At 39.7% G+C, this 20,901-nt stretch overlaps 2 protein-coding genes across 2 annotated transcripts; both read left to right on the top strand.

Moving 5' to 3' along the window:
• Positions 1-1,766: 1,766 nt before the first annotated feature.
• On the top strand, positions 1,767-6,822 carry LOC108939729 (voltage-dependent anion-selective channel protein 2). The gene is made up of 9 exons (XM_018761308.1): positions 1,767-1,887; positions 3,310-3,381; positions 3,725-3,774; positions 3,951-4,103; positions 4,205-4,257; positions 4,629-4,856; positions 5,255-5,405; positions 5,685-5,742; positions 5,921-6,822. The coding sequence occupies exons 2-9, from the start codon at positions 3,315-3,317 to the stop codon at positions 6,010-6,012; spliced, it is 852 nt and encodes a 283-aa protein (XP_018616824.1). The 5' UTR covers positions 1,767-1,887; positions 3,310-3,314; the 3' UTR covers positions 6,013-6,822.
• Positions 6,823-12,974: 6,152 nt separating this feature from the next.
• On the top strand, positions 12,975-15,698 carry LOC108939530 (voltage-dependent anion-selective channel protein 2-like). Its single transcript, XM_018760920.1, has 8 exons — positions 12,975-13,041; positions 13,344-13,393; positions 13,574-13,726; positions 13,811-13,863; positions 14,253-14,480; positions 14,916-15,066; positions 15,313-15,370; positions 15,610-15,698. The coding sequence occupies exons 1-8, from the start codon at positions 12,975-12,977 to the stop codon at positions 15,696-15,698; spliced, it is 849 nt and encodes a 282-aa protein (XP_018616436.1).
• Positions 15,699-20,901: the final 5,203 nt, after the last annotated feature.

Raw genomic sequence — 20,901 nt, 5'->3', positions numbered from 1 at the left:
CAAAACAGAACACTCAAGCGGGCAGCACTTCTTCAACATGAGTAGAGCAGAGTTTAACACAAAGGCTATTCAGGAGCACGTTAAAACAAGAGGGATATGATATAAATCACATTAACAAAAGATTATAAAAGAGACTTTATTAAAACATCACTTTCTTCTAACGTTAGCATAGGTTTGTCACGGTGAAGAAAAGTTCCACTGTTGTTTATTCAACTGGAGTTCAAGTTTGAAATATAAAATGTTGTGGACACTGGACAAGGGCTATCCATGATGAGGAAATGAAAATATAACATTAAAAGACAAGGCATCGGCAATAATTTTGCTGCGCAGCAGGTAGCGCTGCCGCCTTACTGCACCACAGCTGCTTGGTTGTAGGTCCGAATTCTGCTCAGTCTGTGTGGACTTTGCATGTTATGCGCTCTGGTTTCCTCACACACTCCGAAGGCATGCAGCTCAGGGGGACTGCTGAAGTGTGTGACTGGGTGCGACGGTGTGTGCACGCAGCTACCCTGCGATGGACGGATGTCCCGGCCAGGATGTACCCGCCTCGGCCTTGCGCCCAGTCATTCCGGGATAGGCTCCGGAGCGACGCGACCCTGAACAGAGCAGCCGGTTAATGGATAACTATTGTAAATTGTCTTGGTGTTACATCGTTGCCACATACAAATATACTTTTGGTATTTTGTTTCATTTTAGATCATTAGGGATAATTTTTTTTTAATACGAAACCCTAACCCTAGCCCAGTGCCTGCTGCTGCTGGCATAGGCTCCGGACCATGGCGACCCTGCCTGGGTTAAAGCAGTTAAGATGATGGTAAATGCAGGCCACCGCAACGGAAATGTACCTAAACGCAGCGATGTAGGCTTAAGTTAAAGCAATGAAATGATGCCGTTATGCGAGGAATCGGTGTATTTTATTTGGGGATTCAGACGATCTCCATCCGCCGGCTTACAGCGCTGGAAGTGCCCTTCATGTTGTCCTTTCATAATCACTCCGTCTTCAACATGTTTTACTTGAAAAAGCCTAATAGTTACCGTACGCTGGTGACGTCATCAGGAGGGAAGTTTCGACGCACTAGTATTTTCATAATCATACAGTCAGCAGCGCTGGGAATTATTAAAAAAAAATTTTACTTTCTACATTTATAGCGGTGTTTCAGTTTGGAGCTGGAAACTGATTTGTCTTGTAATGTGACAATGCTGAATTGACACAGTAAAAATAAATTACGCTTAAATCAATGCCATGGGTAAATAAATCATGCAACATGAAATAATAACATAAATCGCCTGGCTTGTTGGATATCTGTGTCACGTCTTTTCCCGAAATTGTACCGTAACTAAGAGTAAAATAACTTTCTTTTCACTTGCGGTTCACATGATAAAAACGGAACATAAAGAGCTTTGAAGAACATGATGATAAAAACTGAACACTTAATACTAGTAAGAGAGAGAGAGAGAGAGAGAGAGAGAGAGAGAGAGAGAGAGAGAGAGTGTGTGTGTGTGTGTGTGTGTGTGTGTGTGTTCGTTCGTTCGCAACCGCGGGAAGGAAGTTCTTTTAAATGGTGTGTTTTTGTTTGCTTGGACGTATTACCTACTCGGAAAAAAAAAATACCACCGACTTTAAATTTGACTCATATCACGCTGGAGTTGAATTAATTTCTGTTTTATGAGCCTTTCGTGGAAATGTGTTGCATTTTAGTCAGGCGCCGAGAAGACAGCTGCCGGTAAGGGGTCCTTGCAGGTGGTGGTTTTGAGGGCCCACAGCGGTGTCGCTCCGTCTCCTTCACTTCGCCCTCCAGCAGGAGACGGTCACTGCGGCGGCGGAACGCCTAACTGGGCCTGCACAGTACAGCTCTCCGGCACACAATCTTGGTTTCTCTCTGCCTGGTGAGTTTTGCTCTTAAGTGTGATTTGTGTTTCACGTGTCTTGACACACTTGGGTGTGTTTTCGTCGTTAGTTAGACCGTTCGTTTGGAATGAAAGCGGAGGCCTGTGCCGCCGCTGTGCGTTCCGACATGCTCATCATCATCATCATCATCATCATCATCATCATGCCCCCATGGCCGGCGGTACGTAGTCGTAGCGTGTAAAGCGGGGCGCCTGATGGAGCTGTCAGCTGACGAACCGAACGGGGTACATCTTTATTTACATCATTTGGCAAAACGTCCCGGTGCCGTGACATACGGCCAATAGTCTAGATATAACTTTTGATTATATTTAACGCTTTTTTTTTTTTTTTAAATCTCTCTTTCTTCTTAATTTGCACCTGAAACGTCATGACTAGCATTTCACGCGTGAAGAGAAGAAGAAGAAGAAGGTCGTCTTTGACTCGAGTCTTTCCTTCCGTGTTGCGAATGTGTGACACGTATCTCTGAACACAAAACCGGCGGCGTCAACTTTCTTTACTGTGCTGCAAATCAATCGCCCAGAACTGACATCCACCTGTACACATCATGTCACATGCCATGGTCCAGAGCACTTTCCATAAAGATGGCTACGTCCTGTTAGCTTAACCTTGCTCCTCAAGTCCCCACCATCGACCGTGATTCTTTGTCTCGGTGAACCTGAGTTGATCTTGTGTGTCTGCAGACCACCTGTATCAACTCGTATGCCGCTTACTTAGTGGGTTTTACACGGTTTACGTGGATGGCAGATGAACCCGGCCCTTCCCTTGATGCGGCGAGGAGGTGGACGTTGCAGGGTGTAACCCTGCCTCCTCCTCCTCCTTGTCCTTGAGAAGGTTGTGCTTGCGTCTAAATTCTCTGGCTGGATAAAAGTATCCCTTGAGGTAAAGGAAGTATCGGCATCTGCTTTGAAACTGGAAAAGACAGCGGTGGATTTTACGCTTTGCCTTAGGTCAGTTTCTCAATGATCCCTCAAGGTTCGTCCGTTCTTGGCAAAACACAAATGTTTTTGTGCTCTAAGTCTCTGGCTTCTCATTGTTTTTGGCTTAGATTACAAATACCATGCGGTATTAAAATTGTTCTAGGCATTCATCCAGCTCCAGGAAAGCAACGTCTTCACCGCAGCCTGGGTGCGGCTTGTGCGCGGAGGTGCGATCTGTCCGTTGTCATTAACTAATGCTCCTGAACCGCCGCGACCAGATGCTTGTCAGGAGAACTCGGTGTCACATCTGAAAAGGCCTTCCGTCTTAAAACCGGAATGTTGACTTGGCATTCTTGTGGCATGAATTGCCTGCACCTGTTCTCTTTAATGTGTCTCCTCCCTTTTTACATGTGCTCTTGTGTCTAAGGTTAGTGTGGTAAAACTTTCGCTCTCAAGTTAGTGGCTTGCTTATTTGCTCTACAGGGAGAATGGCTGTTCCTCCATCATATGGTGACCTCGGCAAATCTGCCAAAGACATCTTCAGCAAAGGATATGGTAATACGTTTTTCCTGATTTGGGTGTTGCTAACTTCTGAAGATTGAAATTGTAGCCATGCTTTTTTGGTCACAGTGTGAGGATATATGATAAGTGTTAAACTATACTTGTATTCCTGCAGTACATTGTACAGGCTCTGGGTTATATGATTTGCTCACATGTACTGCAGATGTGTAATTGCTTCCTTGAGAGGTTACAACATCCTGCTCTGAAGAAAGATTAGAGTTGAATTGCCTTGTGTTTCATGTGTAGTGTCACATACTTTAGGATGCTGGTCTCTGATTTAAATGAGTTGTCATTGTATTGCTTATTACTGAAAATGTGTACATTTGAATGCTGCCAGGTTTTGGTCTGATCAAACTTGATGTGAAGACCAAGTCTGCAAGTGGAGTGGTAAGTTCTAGTAGTATAAATAGCTTGCTTTAATGAGAAGTTGCTAAATGTATAGTTTTCCCATAGTGCATCAACTTTTTTTTTTTTTTTTTTTTTTTTATTTTAAAAAACCATTTTCCTTTATAATCTTAATTTGTCACACTTTGAACTGTTGCCTGTGTCTTAACCTTGTGCAGGAATTCAAAACCTCTGGTTCCTCCAATACTGACACCAGCAAAGTAAATGGGAATCTGGAAACCAAGTACAAGTGGTCAGAATATGGGTTGACCTTTACGGAGAAGTGGAACACCGATAACACACTTGGAACTGAAATAACGATTGAAGATCAGGTATGTAGAGCAAAACGGTTAAATATACAGGTCTGTTTCCTGAAATCACTGCCAAAACATTGTGATCTTTTTTTCTCTTTATTTTTTTTGTTTGACTTCAGATAGCCAAAGGGTTAAAGTTGACATTCGACACAACTTTCTCACCCAACACTGGGTAAGCATATTTATGGTGCTAAAGTTTGCTGATGTTAAAATTACTTCATGCATGTTAGCTGGTGAATAATGCTGTTTATGGTTTAGTTCAGTGGTTCAATAACATTTTCACCTTGACATTGGGTCATGATCTTTTTCTCTTTCTAATTAATTTTGTGAAAGATTCTTTTGCAAACTGCTTCAATGAAAGCTAACAAGGGCTGTAATGTCATATGAGTAATGACTTTGGGTATCTTTCTGAAACTGATATTTTACTCAAATGTAAGCTAAAACTTTTAAATTTCAAAAATCCAGGTCAATTGTGGCCTCCTGACTGGTTGTAAATATGCTGCACATCAACTTAATGGTCCTACTTTTATTTAATTTGTTTAGCAAGAAGAGTGGGAAGGTCAAGGCTGCATATAAGCGTGAATATGTCAACCTTGGCTGTGATGTAGACTTCGATTTTGCTGGCCCAACCATTCATGGAGCAGCTGTTGTTGGCTACGAAGGATGGCTTGCTGGCTACCAAATGTCCTTTGACACAGCCAAATCTAAAATGACACAGAACAACTTTGCTGTTGGATACAAGACTGGTGACTTCCAGCTGCACACAAATGTGTAAGTCTGATCAGCAGATAATTTTATTTCCTTTTATGAAACAAACTGACATTGGTGGTAACTGTACATGCTGCCTAAATGTAATTTTATGTTACTAGATGAGATAAAATGTGAAGATTTCCAGGAATGCAGAGTTAAGTTTGGAGCTCAAGACAGGGAATTATTTGAAGTGGAAAGCATGAAGTGCAGATTAACAGTGTGTAGGTCTATGCAGAGCAGCATTTAGACTATAGGTTAAGTACAAACTTTATAGCCTTATGGCATTCGATTTAATGTTCTTGGTTTGATCCTGCTGTAAGACGTAGGAAATCAAGTGCTTATTTAAGTATTTTGCCTTTTTCCATCTAAATGTTTCAAGTTTGCCTTTTTTTTTTTTTTTTTTTCCTTTTTTCTTTTAGTAATGATGGCTCTGAATTTGGAGGGTCTATTTACCAGAAAGTTGCTGACAATCTGGAAACTGCTGTCAACCTTTCGTGGACTGCAGGCAGCAACAGCACACGCTTTGGCATTGCAGCCAAATATCAGCTGGATTCCAGTGCCTCTATCAGTGTGAGTGTCTTCTGCATTTTCAGGACACCATGATAGGCACAGAAAGTACCACTGGAAGTCAGTAGGGCAGACATTCAAGAGAGAAATTGGTCCATTTTGAAGGAAAAGCATGTGCTAAGTGAATAATTGTAATGTTATGTTGGTGAGTCATGAGTGATTCTAAATGTGAAGTATTCCTTGCGTTATAGGTTTTTTTGGTAAACATCCTACCACTGCCATATTTGAATCGTTGTAGAGAACATTCTTCAGTTATTGTGTGTTTTGCTTTTATTTTTGTAGGCTAAAGTTAGCAATGCCAGTCTGGTTGGGATAGGCTACACTCAGACCCTGCGACCTGGTAAGGATTTCTTAGAATCGTCATTAAACATGTAATTGTAATGAGCACCTATGTTCACACAAGCATAGTTTTTTGTCCTCTGAACTTTTAATGAAAACTCCAAATTTGACCTAAAGTTCCCATGTGACCTGGCTTCATTTAAAATTTGAACTAAAACCTGTTTTGACTTGTGTTGCAGGTGTGAAACTGAACTTGTCGGCCCTTATTGATGGGAAGAGCATCAATGCTGGAGGTCACAAGCTCGGACTGGGTTTAGAACTGGAAGCTTAAGGGTCGTCCTTCTGTCAGATGAGGAAATATCAGAGGAATTTGGCCTTAAATGTGTTTCCAACTGAACCAGCAGGGGATTTCTTAAAGGGATGTTGATGCACCAAGATATGTCACCCTGTAGTACTGTTAGATGGTTACCTGTCAGCTGGTATCCACATATTTGGTTCATACTTATAAAAGTTGCTTGTGGTAGGTCAGTTATTTATACATTTCAATGTATCAAACACTCTCTGCCCTGACAATGTAAAATACACCTTTCTGGAAAGATGACATCTGTGCATGTTTTGCTTTTTAAGATTTGGCTGATCAGAAACCGTGCTGTTACTCAAGCAGGGTATTCTGACTTTCTGATTTGACTACATTGTTGACATGATCCTAAGTAGAATGTGAACTTTCATACAGCACCTAATGCATATTTGTCCACTGTTCCTTTACACATAGAACATGCTCAAATTTTTGTCATGCTTTACCAACCACCAGCATTACTCCATGCTGAAACTGGTGGTTACAGCAAAACCTCCTCAAAGTTTTTAAGGCTGCTCTTTATTTCTGTAGTTTGCCTATTTATAAAGCTCTTAAGTTGGCTACCTACATACTTGTAGGTGGCTGGAATTTTTGTCTACCTACCAGGCTAAAATGGCAGTGAAGGTACACAGTAATGCCAAAGGCTTTTTCTGAATAATTAGGCTGGAGTTCAGTACTAAAACCATTGGTGCCCCCCACCTTGTTGACTGGTTGAAACCATTGCTGACAGACTTCAGAAGTCCTCCTGTGTATGTTGAGCTTTTCAATAAAGTATTTGAAATTAAATCCATGGTGCATATATTTTTTTTTTTAGGGTGATTCTAGAAATCATTTACCTAGGTTAGCCTGGCTTTTTGTTGGGCCCTCTTCCCATTTTTGTTGGTCAATTTTCATGACTGTAACGGTATGATCTATATTGTGGGTGGAATTCCAGAAGGTCAACTGACAAAGGGCATAATACTCCTGATTTTTTTGATTCTCATTGAAACTGTGCTTGTTTCTAAGAGAAATGAAAGTTGTGTTGTTGACATTGGCTCATGCTCATTTATGGTGATTAGCCTCTAAATGGTTTCTTTCCTGTATCCTTGCACACTTGAAAGGTGTTTATCTATTGTTAATTGATCTTATTTCCCCCCCTCCCCTGCAAGAGGATCAAGCTAAATACTTCCAAAATGGCCTGATTCTCATGTTTGTCCAGTCAGAACAAACTGTTTTCTGGAAGATTTGCATGTGTGTGTCAATAAAAGGCCCACCAGCTTCTTGGACATCCTCCTGAATGCTTTTTGTGAAGGTGCTATATAGCTTCAGTGCATGTTTAACAACTGAATGGCTAAGATCCTGGCTTCTAACTGCAGAGATTCTTGATGTTCTTCCTGATGGGTGGACATTTTGCACTTCGTGTCCCAGCTTATTCACTTATTTCACTAAATCCTAAAGTACTAACAGTACGTAAGCTTGGAATTCTGAAATTCAACATAGCCAAACAGTTGATGGGCTTGAGCCCTTTCAGTTGTCATCATATCACATCATTATTGATGTGTGTATTCATTGAATGTTAAACTTTTTCCTTTTGAATTAATGTTTGGCTAGATACTTTTTGGCATAGTGGAATGATTTTCCTGTGTATGATCAGCTCACCAGACTACAACAAAACTGACTTTGTCTCGACAAGGTTCAAGAAAATTTTTTTGTGTGAGACAAATATACAAATTATATATAGATCATTAGTTTTATTTGTGAGGTTTTTGCACTAAGATGATATTAATACAGATACACACAAACATGCTGCACATCCTGTAAGCATAATGCGTCTTATGCGTCGTCTGCTCATTTTTACATTTCTTATTTCTTGTTCTAATTATATGTATGTATGTATTATATATCAAAGACTGGCAGGCAGTATAGTATTTTTCTATTAATCCTATTTCATTGATCAGGTCTGACTTTTCATTGCGGACACTTTTGTTTCTAGTCTCTAGCTGTTTCTTGTGTTGTCCCCACTCTAGCTAAACAATTCTCATTTTCTGTTTTTTCCCTCTTCTCCAATGTGCAGTACAACATTCAGTTCATTTCACTTCATCTGCAACAATGTTTTTATTTTGTTCAGTTGCTGGATCTGTTTTAGGTTCATCGGCTCCCGTCACTTGTTACAACCTATACGTTTCCACTGCTGTTGTCAAAAGCCTTTCTTTGTGGGCTTTCCTTTGATTTTCCTTCCTTGGCACCTTGTGATTTCTCTAGCTGCATCAATCCCTTTGGCATTCTTGATGCTTGTTGAAGTTTTGGTTTCTCTGCAGAATCTGGATCATAGCTTCCTCTTTGCTCTACTGTTGAGTCCTTTTGCGCAGATGTAACTTCTCTGGTTTCCTTGGCACAAAATGAAATCTTATCCAAAGAAATGAACTCTAGTTTTAGATGTCATTCTGAGTCTTTAACCATCTTTGCTGCACCTGTTGTCTAACTTTTTATCACCAGTCACTTACTATATACAGTATTTTGTGGGCATTTCTTGTTCTGCACTCTTAGTATGTCTCCATTTTTTTCCTTGTGTATTATATTCTGAAACATCTTTCATTTCCGTTGTATCACAACCCATCATTTCACTTGATTTTTGATTACAGTGACACTGAGCTTCCTCATTTTTTGTAGTTTCCTCTGTGTTGAAACAACTTAACAACTTACACAATTTTTCAAAGGGTCTTCTGATTCTTTATGTATAATTATTTCAACTTTTGTTATTATTTCTGACCTTTATCTGCTGGATCACTCACTGGCAGTGACTGGTGGTTCCTCTTCAGTTCCCTCAAATTGCACTGTTGCACGTGGAATGCAGCACTATCAGTTCTACTTCTGTTTTCATTTACTACTATACTTAGACTCAGGCTTTCTTTAAATATTAATAAACCTACATTTGTTTTTGGATGGTATGTACACTCCACAGCTGTGATCGGTGAACTTTAAGGTAGTTTTTGGTTTGTTTTCTTAGGTCTGAGACATTTTCTACATGTATGACCTCTACTCCTTGACCAGTAAGCTGATGTTCACTTTTAACTTCTTCATTTGGCCCTAAAATTGAATTTATCTGTGGTTCAATGGAGGTAACCTAAGAGAGAACTGTACCTTCAACTCCCATGTCTCGCCCTTTTGGATGCGCCACTTCTTGAAGGTAGTCTTCCGGCTCGTCTTTTGAACCTGTTGTTATTGCCTCATTCGCTTTACTTTTAAGACTCAAGTGTTTCTGCGACTCCTTCACGGAATTCTCAATATCTCTTAGCTCGGGGCATGGTAGCTCGGGGCATGGTGGCGCGGACCAGGTCCTGCTTTCCGGTGGGTCTGGGGTTCGAGGCCCGCTTGGGGTGCCTTGCGACGGACTGGCGTCCCGTCCTGGGTGTGTCCCCTCCCCCTCTAGCCTTGCGCCCAGTGTTGCCGGGTTAGGCTCCAGTTCCCTGCGACCCTGTATGGGACAAGCGGGTCAGAAAGTGCGTGTGTGTGTGTGTGTGTGTGTGTGTGTCTTAGCTCTGGGAGTTCTGTAGCATTTTCATTGTTTTGCCCCTCATGTTCTCTGCCTGTACATAATCTCCTTCACCTTTCGTCTCCTTATATTCTTTCTCCTCATTCTGTCATCTCAAATTCATTTGTTGTCTCTTATTATCTGTTCAACTAATTTAAACTGTCGTTCTGCTTTGGATGTTGTGCTCTTCTTGGGGTAACAGAGAAGATCACAGCCAGGCAATATCCTGTATACTGGTTGTAAAGCAGAAATGGAGAAAATATGAGTTTCTTCACCTTCCAAGAGTTTCCTAAATAGGGGAAGAGTTTTTTTTTTTTTTTTTAATTTATTTTTTATTTAAAAAAAATAAAACTTTTACTAATGATTTCCCTATTGACTTTTTTCCTTTTCCACAGATTTTAAAATACAGTACTAGCAGTTCTATTTACATTTATTCATTTAGCTGACGCTTTTCTCCAAAGCGACTTACAATTTTATTTCCATGACTCTTACATCTTAATCATTTAATTTTTCAAAAATTTCAACCTGCTTACCTGTAAGAGGCAATGTCCGTGTCTAATTCCATTTTCACACTGAGCAAGTCTTGGTGTTCTGCCAGGTGGATGGACAGTTTACACTTTATGTCTTTTAGCTCTTTCTCTAGTTGTCTGATTGTGTCCTAAAAGGGAATCAGGGGTATGAGAGGTGATGAAACAGGAAAGTGGTACAGGTTATGAAATACATTTCTTTTGGACAAAGCTGATGGAACTGGATATATTAATCTGCAGCAAGAAGCTAAAATGATTTGTTATGTTTCAGTCACCACGTTCACAATCAGTGAATTAGGTAGCTAAGACACAGCTATACCTGCTAATAAATAAGTGGTTTTGACAAGATGCTGCTCCTCTCCAGAGCTTCTTTCCTGCAGTTCACCATCTCAAGCTCAAGGGTCTTGGACTGGAGTTGTTGCCTTTGCTCCTTAATTTGTTGTTCCCCTACTTGGATAGATTCTTTGTTCATTTCTGCAGCTTCTGACAGTTTTGCGATTCCTGCCTGAAAATATCGTTCTGGCTGTTGGATGTTCTCACTTGCCTCGCATTCAAGTTCTTTCCTAAGATCCCTCAAAACCATGCAAATATTTTCTTTTCCACAATGTTTAAATTCTGCTGAAACCTCTGGGTGTTTTACTTGCGTCGTGATTTCAGCCATCTCTTCTCGGTGGTCACTGCTCAGAATTATTTTCTCTTCGACTTGACAAGAGTCCGGCCTTTCTTTTCTAAATCTGCTCTGGACAGGTTCGAGTCCCTCATAGAATGCAAATATCTTCTTCTAGATGTTGTTGTTGGACCTTCATTTTTTGCTTTTCAAGAGCGACTTCATCATGGATCGATCTTCTCAGCTTGGCTATCTCAGGGCTGTACACCTGCGACAGAGCTGAAGTCTTCCTGAGTTCCTCTGCCGGCCTTCCTTCAGCTCCCTCTCCAGCATTTTATTGGGGGTTTCCAAAAGATGCATGTTTTCCGCGAAGCTGGATGGGCAAAGCAGGATGGAAGCTCTAGGAACGGGCTCCTCTTTTCTTCCCAATGCTGAAGACAGGCTGGGCATCGCTGCAGAGTAAGAGATGGGATTCCTCCAAGCTTGAGCTGTACCATGAGGAGGAGAACTTGTGAAACGCTCCATGGTGCAGCAGAGCAGGGCAGAGCTGCTGTTCCGCGCGCGCCGGGAGCATCTTTTGTAGCGGGTGCGCTCCAGCAAAACTGCACCGGGTGGGGTGTGTGGGGTGGGTGTGTAGAGTGTGTGTGTGTGGGCTGTGTGTGAAATCTTTCATTTTGCTTGGTGAATTTAATGCAATAATCTCAAGAAGCATTGTGCCTATGTTTAAGTGCACATTATCAAGTGCTCTGAATACAGACGTGCAGGAAGACTGTGAGAACTGCTGAAAAGCGGAGTACTGTATGTGTATACCACTACACACAGTGCTAAAAATGTTACGCTAACTCGACACTGTCCATCTTTCTGTGACAGCTACGACGTCTGAACGGATCGGCTGGATCATTTCCAGCATTGCACACGTTTTGCCAGTCGTTAAATTTTGACAAATACTTGCCGGTTAGATATTTAAGCTGTATGTATATGATTTTAAAATTTCCTGTGGAGTGTTGCATCGTGTATATTTTCCCCCAGAAATATATTTGTCTGCTCTGCTGTCACTTTGAGGTATTAACAGACTTTTAACAGCCACAACATTTCATTGCTGATATGCTGGATGTTTACAGGTTGCAGACAACACCTCAGCATTAGCAGGATGGAACTCCTTTGTGATCATTTAATACAGGTATCATATCAACATATTCCTCTGAATTTTTGAAAAATTGCTCTATACAACACATTTCGGCTCAAAACATGAAATGATAAAAAGGTAAGTAGCTTACCATAACATTCATATCATACCCACCACAAATAAGCATGCTTTAATAAGCAATACATTGATCTCAATAAATCTTACATGTGGCCTTTGAAAGAGTATTTACTTAAGTCACATGTGTGCAGCTGTGTCTCTTTCTCTTTATGTAATGCATAAATTGTACTTTTGCTGAGATGTATGTCACTTTGGACAAAAGCATCTGCTAAGTGAATAGATGTAAATGTAATGTTGCATATGCGGTTCACTGATAAATTGTACATTTTTTCCGAAAATGTTAATAATAGGAATAATTTTCTTTCAAGTCTTACTGAAAAAGTGCTTTCTGATCCACGTTATTTACTTTGACTGCTACCCAGCATTTCATAATTCTGTAGTTTTGTACATCCTACGCCTCTCCCATTTTAACATTTATCATACCATGTGATATGAAAATGGCAGCTCAGAATTTTTAATGATGTCAACAATGTTGTCATGGAAATGCATGTTGGCAGGCTACATAAAGCAAAGCTGCAAAAACCTGACTTGAGGTCTACCACAGTGAGAGCTGTGAGGGAAAATCATTTTCCTAAAGTCGCTGTAGTGAAAAGGTATGTTTTTCTGTTTTCAGTTTAAAAAAGTGGTCTCTCTCTCCGAAGAAGGAGATACAAAGTTTTCCTCATCAAATTTTGCCATGTGCGAGAGAGACAAATCAAACCCTTTCAAATACAAAACTCTACAATTTCTCTTCTCTCAGTCAAATTTTATCACAAAAACCCATTCATGTGTGCTCCTATATGTAGAGTTTTTTGGCTATTGTCTTTGTCCATTACTAATACATGTTACTGCAGTCCTAACAATGTTCATTACACAGTTTATTATTTGCTCCGTCAAAGTTCTAAATGCTTACCCAAAAATGATTTTTGTGACAGTTTAATTAAGGCAACGTGCATGCCATAAAATGGAGTAGTAGTATTAACTTAGCAGGTCATAATTTCAACAGGTTTCCTTTATTAACCGCTTCTTTGTTCATTTAGTATAGGTGTAATGACTGTGCCTCCTTCATACAGTGACCTTGGCAAATCTGCCAAAGAAATCTTCAGCAAAGGATGTGGTAAAATTTTTCTGATCTCACATCGTAAACCCTGTATAGAATGCATGAACGTGCTTGACAGCTGCTCTATTCATGTAACTGAAAAAATCATGTTGGCAGCAGAGCACTTCTAGAAAGTATGGCAACAGTGTTATTAACAGGTCAAAATGTAGCACTTTCTTATAAAGACCAAACTTAATTTCTTTCACGTGTCATGTCTTCATTTATAACATATGTCTGTTCTCTGTTGTTTCACGGGATCTCTTTATACGGCTTCTGACACTACCATCGCACAAAACATGTGTAATGTTGAATACGCTCAGGTTTCGGTGTTCTCAGACTTGATGTGAAAACAAAGCCTCTAATTGGACTGGTAAGTTGAAATGCTATAAATAGTTCACTGTCATTAAAAGTTGCAAACTAATGTATATTTTCAATGAATGTATTAACAAAATGCTTTTAATTGGTTTTCTTTTAATGCACATCTGGTTTTGAAAAGAGTAGCTGTATTTTCTTGCTTTGAACCTTTGTCTGTGTATTACGCCTTGTGCAGGAACTGAAAGGCTCTGCTTCTTGCCATCCTGACACCAGCACTGGTGATATGATCGTGGAGATGAAATGCAAGTGGTCAAGCTATGAGGTGGCCTTTACAGAAAAGCTGAATGCTGACAAAACCATTGGAGCTGAAATAACAGTAAAAGATAATGTGTGTAAAGGAAACGGTCAAATTTGTGCATCTTTGTCCTGAAAACTTTGCAGAGAGCTTTAGAATTTTAATTTTGTTTAATAGATTGCCAAAGGCTTAAAGATTGCATTCGATACCGCTTTCTCCCTGAGTACCGGGTAAGCTTCTGGAGATTCAGTTCATTTACGTTAGCCAGTAAATAATGTTCTCTATGGTTTATCTATTGAAATAATTGTCGGCTTTAATACTGTTCCTTTCTGGATGGCGCGAATACTCCATTTCAGCATATGATGCATGACAACTTTTCTTACACTGTGTGATTTTGCAAAAATCTTCAGAAGCCAATCTAAATTAAGCATTTAAAAATTTCTGTGTCTGAAAGGTTACCGTATAAGTAAATTAGAACATCATTTAAACCCAAAATCTAATGGTCAGTTTAATTTAAATTCTATTTCTGGAAGACTGATCGCTTTCAAGTTAACAGCATGTCAACGTGAAGTTTGAATGCTTCTGGTCTTGTTTTAATAAAATGATTTCATACTTCCAGCATGAAGAGGGGAAAGGTCAAGACTGCATATGAGTGTGACTGTATCAACATTCGCTGTGATGTAGACCTTGGTTTCCATGTTACAGCTGTTCATGGAGCAGCTGTTGTAGGATATAACGGGTGGCTTGCTGGCTGCCAAATGACCTTTGACACAGCCAAATCTAAAGTGGCACAGACAAATTTTGCTGTTGGTTACGAGAGTGGAGATTTCCAGCTGCATGCCAACGTGTAAGACTGATCAGCAAATAGCATTTTAAATTAATTTCTTGTTAGAAAACAAATGAGGCCATTAGTAGAAACTGCAAATGTTGTCTAGGTATACTTTCAAATAAGCAAGTTAGAATGCAAAGAATTCTGGGATGCTAAGGGGGGAAAAATTAAGTGTGGAGGCCAGAACACTGGGGAATTTTGGCAAGTGTACACACGTGAAAATTATTAATGCTACATAGTTCTGTACAGAGCAGCATGTAGACTACTGATAAATAACCTGGCAGTTTCAAGTCCTTGGTTTGACTCTGCTGTCGTCAAAATGTAGGAAATAACTGAACTAACATTTAAATGTCAGTGAACTGTTAATTATTTATCTTCACTGAGATGTTCCCATCTGTACACTTCAGTATTTTAAGGTTAATTTGTTCTCAAGTAATGTCTCCTTTATTTCAGTAAAAATGGCTCTGAATTTGGAGGGTCTATTTACCAGAAAGTTGCTGACAATCTGGAAACCGCTGTCAGTTTATTATGGACTGCAGGCAGCATCAGCACACGCTTTGGCGTTGCAGCCAAATATCAGCTGGATTCCAACACTTCTATCAATGTGAGTGTTGTGCGCATTTTCAGCATGCTTTTTGTCAGTCTTAACTGTTGCAGGGACCATTCTTCTTATAATGATGTTTTAAGGATTTTACCAAAACTTACAAGCCATATTTCTTTTAAACTTGAAGTTTTATTGGGATTGTGGTTTTTAATGCCACTGCCACCAGATTCTTGGGGTATTTTTAATTGACTTTCATTTTTTTCTCTGACTTTTTTAAATGTAAAGGGCCTTTTGCCTTTTTTACAGGCTAAAGTTAATAATGAAGGTTTGGTTGGACTAGATTACAGTCAGACCCTACAACCTGGTAAGATCATTTGAAGACATAAGGTACACACATCAAGTTTATGGTTATTTTTTGCAATGACTTGTGACTGTTACCTTTAAATTTATTTGCACTGATGATGAGTTGCCATAAGGTGCAAAGACTTGATCAGTGTCAATTTATGTTGTTTTTGGATGACGGAACAATATAACATACAAATTGATTCCACATGACTGGTTAATTTAAAAGTACTTGAAAATTTGGTTTGACTTCTGTTGCAGGTGTGAAACTGAACTTCTCGGCCCTCATTGACGGGAAAAGCATCAGTGGTGGCCACAGGCTTGGACTGGGGTTGGAACTGGGAGCTTAAGAGTCCTCCTAGTGTCACATGAGAAAATATCAGAAGAATTTGGCCTTAAAACGTATCCCTATAGTTGCCTCATGGTTACCTGTCAATATGTAGTTTCCATATATTTGTTTGTAAATTCTGGTTGTAATAGGTAAGTTACATGCACAATCTAAAGAAATTCACATTTTCAACAGTGGACGTTTATGCATTTTTGCTTTCTAAAATGTGGCTGGTCAGACCCCATGAGGTGGTACTGAATAGTTCTTGTGGGTTTGGATATGAGTTCAAATCTAGCTCAGTTTATGTGGTTTTCATGTTTTCCCTATGTTTGTATTGATTTATTCCTACAGTCCAAAGACAAGCAGTTAAGGTGAATCTGTGAGTCTGAATTGCCGGCTGTGTGTCTGTATGAGTGAATGGATATGCACGCTATTGTTTTCCAAGAGACAGGCATCCCATCCACGGTATACCTTGCCATATGTCTTCTGTTTCCAGGATAGGTTTCAGACCACAACAACCTTGTATTGGAGAAGGAGTTATGGATAATGGATAGACTGATATTTTCCTTTTGTAGATACTTTTTTCTAAAATGAAGTAAAACTCAGAATACAGAAAAGTACATTCAACCACAAAGAGCTGTACATAGACACATAACTAAAAATGCAGGTTGTTTACCACCATTCAACTAACACACATTACTCAAGCTGTTTCCTACAGAAAAGAAATATAAATAGCAAAACCAGATTATCATATTAGATGGTGTTGGATAAATTTACAAAGCTTTTCAGAAATCTTGTCTCCTGACAAACAGGTCAGAAAGAGATGGATTTTGAGAACCTTGTACTCTTAGAGTGATTTAGCAGTTCTTTGGGGAGGTATTTTTTCTATCACACCGGAGCTAACACCAAGAATCATCTGACTTTCAGTTTTTGTTGGGCTTGATTAGGTCCTGGAGGTGTCAGGTTGCTGACCCTTGATCATCTTTTAGGCTGTAGGCAATCTTGAAATTTATATTGACAGTCTTAAGAAGGTAATGGAGAGTCAAGAGGAAGTAAACTCATGGAAATGCTTCAGCTGGTCAAGCACAACTTATGTTGTGGCATTTGTGTTTTTTGTACAAGTTAGGTGACAAACTGGACGACCAGACAGAAGGGAATTACAATAACTCAGACAAGATTTCTCCATATTTTAATACTGTATGCTCATACTTTACTACAGACCAAGCATTTGCAAGATCAGGTTATGGCTTCAGTGTACAAAAGAATGACTTCAGTCAACAGGTTCCTCCAGGCCTTCTACTGACAAAGTGGAAGAGTTGAATGCATTGTCCAGTTTGTTAGAGAGCTTCCAACAGCCGAAATGACCAGCAGGGTGATACAGAATCTCAATCTTACAAAAGATGAGCTATAGATGGTGATCGGTCATCTAGGACCAGGTGTCAGAGATGGAGCTTCACCAAGTCACCTTGAAAAAAGTCTACCTGGTAAATACAATTGAAACCATTTCAGTGGTGATCCTTTGACTCCAAGTTGCTCTAGTGATGTAATGGCTGACTTAGCCAAATACTGTATTGCAGAGAGGTCAAGTATTAGAACTGAGGAGCAGGAGGCAACTCAAACTGGAGAGCTTCTGGCACTGTGAGAAGGGCAGTCTCAGTGAAATGATTGATCTTGAATCCAAACTAATATCCATCAAGGAGATCATTCTGAGGAAGGAATGCAGATAACAGATAATAAACTATGTGGTTTATTGTGGTTGGTTTTTGAAAGAAAAGTGAAGGGGGAGGCTAGTTTATAGTTCTGGACTGAGCTTGGATCCAAAGAAGGTTTCCTGGATAGTGGATGAGACTTGGCTAGGTTTAAAGGCAAATGAAAAGCCCACAGATGAAACTGAGGAATCATAGAGGTTGGTGTGTAGAGATTGGGGCTTTGCTGGGCTCCCTGGTGTTGGGGACATGTATAAGTTTCTGATGAATATAGAATTATGGCTGATCTTTCTGTGGCCTAGGAATAGTGGAAACAGATCTTCATGGATTGGATCGTTCAGTTAGGCCTAGTTTTTGTCAGATAGTAGCGTGCATTATCATTATTTTAGCTTTCTTTTCTTCATTTTCTCTTTATCATGGATACATTTAAAAAGGCGCCTAACAACTTGCCAGGCTTTGAGAAGGGATCGAAAAAATTCGTAGTAATGTTCTGTGTAATTGCACCAATATACCGTAATTGGGTTCACCTGAAGCCTGGCGCAATGCCAAGGAGCTGCGCGCGCAACAGGTCGTTCGCGCCAGATCGGAGCGGAGGTTTTTCATCGCTCCCAGTTTGTTGAGGGGAAACTGCTGGTTTCCTTAACATTTACGTTTTTGTGTTAGAGAAGGAAAGAGTAAAAGTTTCTCCCAAGAGAAGGAAACGAATGAAACGTTTAAAATTTTTATGAGAAACCGGTCTGAGTCTATCGCCAGAGAGAGAGAGAGAGAGAGAGAGAGTTAAGTCAAGTCGACGACGCCACCGTACGTTGCTTTAAATTCTAGCACCAAACCTGACACGAAAATCATTACAAATAAGCAATTAATAAATGTTTTTCTTTCTTTCATGCAAATTCAAACCAAGAAAAACTTGTACTACTTGTGTTTCTGTATCTGAAAGATTTTTGGATGTTGATGTCTAGTTCAACGCCACTCGGTATCGGATGTTCGTTTTTTTTTTTTTTTTTTTTTTTAAATAAAATATCACTTCCACAACATGCCTTTTCTACGTATTACATATTAACACAAAAGAAACTGCACATTCACACGTAAACATTAGGGAATGTACTGTTCTGTTGTATACACCATGTTCACTCCAATGCCATGGCTGTTGTACGTTAATGAAAACAATTATAGCAAAATGATAATTAGTTATCAGGAACTATATAGATTACTAATTATACTTGTAATTGACTGCATTTACGCGACGTTTTCTACTGATCCCAGACAGAGCAGTGGCAACAGCGTCACTCTTGAAATTATTTGTATTTTCTGAGGAACATTTACATTGTGAAAAGATTAGACTAGTCGAGGTTTTACTTTAATGTAGTGGTCATTACTTTTAATAAAGTGTTAATAATTCTGTAGTCTTCAACTTTCTTTTTGTCTAGGAATGAAGGGTAGCCAGATGCTCATGAGTATGAAAACTGCACAGCCTGGCACAGGTAGGCTCATTTGGTTCTTTATTTCCATTGCTGGGAATATGTGACTTGTTCAGTGTTAAAGAAGCAATTTTTTTTTTAGATGACAAGCTGAATTTTTCTGTCTAAACTGGTCCAACACATGAAAGATTGCATATGTCACACCAACAGGAGCAACTGTAGATTCAAGGTGCTCCATTATTTCAGAGCTTCTGATTTCCTGAAGTGAGGTTGCTGAGCAACACTGCAATACTGTGTCTTTTTCATATGTGCGAAGTACAGAGTAAGTTCACTTGTACAGTGTGGGCTGATATATACTAAGAGATCTTAAACAAAATGGATAATTTGGATGAACTCTCCAAGTTGCTGAAGAAATCTGTGCCAACTGTTTAGTTTTTAGATTGAAACTGTATCCTGCTCAAGGGGGGTGCGGTGGCGCAGTGGGTTGGACCACAGTCCTGCTCTTCGGTGGGTCTGGGGTTCGAGTCCCGCTTGGGGTGCCTTGTGACAGACTGGCGTCCCGTCCTGGGTGTGTCCCCTCCTCCTTCCAGCCTTGCGCCGAGTTAGGCTCCGGTTCCCCGTGACCCCATATGGGACAAGCGGTTCTGAAAATGTGTGTGTGTGTGTGTGTGTGTGTGTGTGTGTGTGTGTGTGTGTGTGTGTATCCTGCTCACACATTGAGGGTAATATGGACTAGGTCTGGTCTTGATGTCCAAGCATCTAGCAGAAGTGTTTGACTAAATCAGTCCAATTGATCAGTATGCAGGCTTCGCAAAATATCTTCCCTGAAGTTTTTAAACATACATTGATAAAGTTGAAGTATGTAAAAAAGGACATGAACCACACCAAAGTGTTGGCACTGCTGTTTTCTGGTGAGGTACCGGACAACATCTGGTATGGTAGGGAGTGTATCTTTTACACTATTGAAAGATTTTGGTGTCTTAAAAGGCAAAATTATTGGAATAAATTGAGCAGAAATGTTTGCAAACTGGTGAGCTGCAGTACAGTTTCCATATAGAAACTTGAATGCTTTTTATGTGGTGCTGCAGTGTTTACTGACTTTATCATATGGAACAGTGGTCCACGTGACAACATGATTTTTGAGATCTGTGGAACTCATTTTTTCCCCCCCTCCTCATTGAAATGATTTGAAACCTTTAACTTTCCATATCATCACTTTCCAAAAGATGAGGTCCTATCTAACTGCTCAGTCACTCAGTTTTTGGTTACATGTTAACTAATTCTTGGCTTTTATGTAGAACTGACCACCTGAAGAGACAGTGATCAGGTAAATAGAGAACACTGAAATTGACATCTCATCTGTTAAATGATCAATTGGTCAAGAGCAACATGGTAGGTAAAGATTAAAAATGATTTTCATAGAAGACATGTAAAAACTTTAACACTGATAATCATAGTACAATTGATGAAATACGCAAATTATCATAGCAGAACTGAGAGTAAGACAAAATAAGATGGATTAGAAAGGACAGTTTAATTATTCATCAAGATCATCAGGAGAAACCATTTTAAAGAAATGTATTTCAGCCTTGTTTAGGTTACAGATGGTTGCCCTGATCGCCACTTCCTCCTGAAAGATTAACCACTACAAGACTCAAAAAGAGAGCCTACCTCATGTCCCATAGTGCTAAAATGTCTTGACAGTATTAAATCATACATTGTCCTTGGAAGATGAACCAGAAAAATGAATGTGTAGTGTGAGTAAACTGAGAGAAACAATGTTTTGTGTGCATGCAATAGAGGATTTTTTCTCCATTCTAAATTACTAGAAGGCATTTTAGTAATAACTGGCCTGCTGTTATTTACAGTTTAAGCCTATGGTTTACATGGGTATGTAAACCATATAATGGAAAAGGTCATGAAAGTTTATGGACAGTGGAAGGAACTATATTTTTTCTGGCTTGAGCAGATTCTGACAAATTTACATTTATTCACTTAATAGATGCTTTTCTCCAAAGCAACTTACAATGGATACTATGTAGTGTTACTAGCCCACAAACCTTATCCACCAAGGTGACTTGCACTGCTAGAGACACTGCTC

Source organism: Scleropages formosus, chromosome 24 (assembly GCF_900964775.1).
Source record: "Scleropages formosus chromosome 24, fSclFor1.1, whole genome shotgun sequence".
In the NCBI taxonomy this organism is placed as follows: Eukaryota; Metazoa; Chordata; class Actinopteri; order Osteoglossiformes; family Osteoglossidae; genus Scleropages; species Scleropages formosus.
The sequence above is the reverse complement of the archived record's forward strand: the minus strand, read 5'-3'. Positions and strand labels throughout refer to the sequence as shown.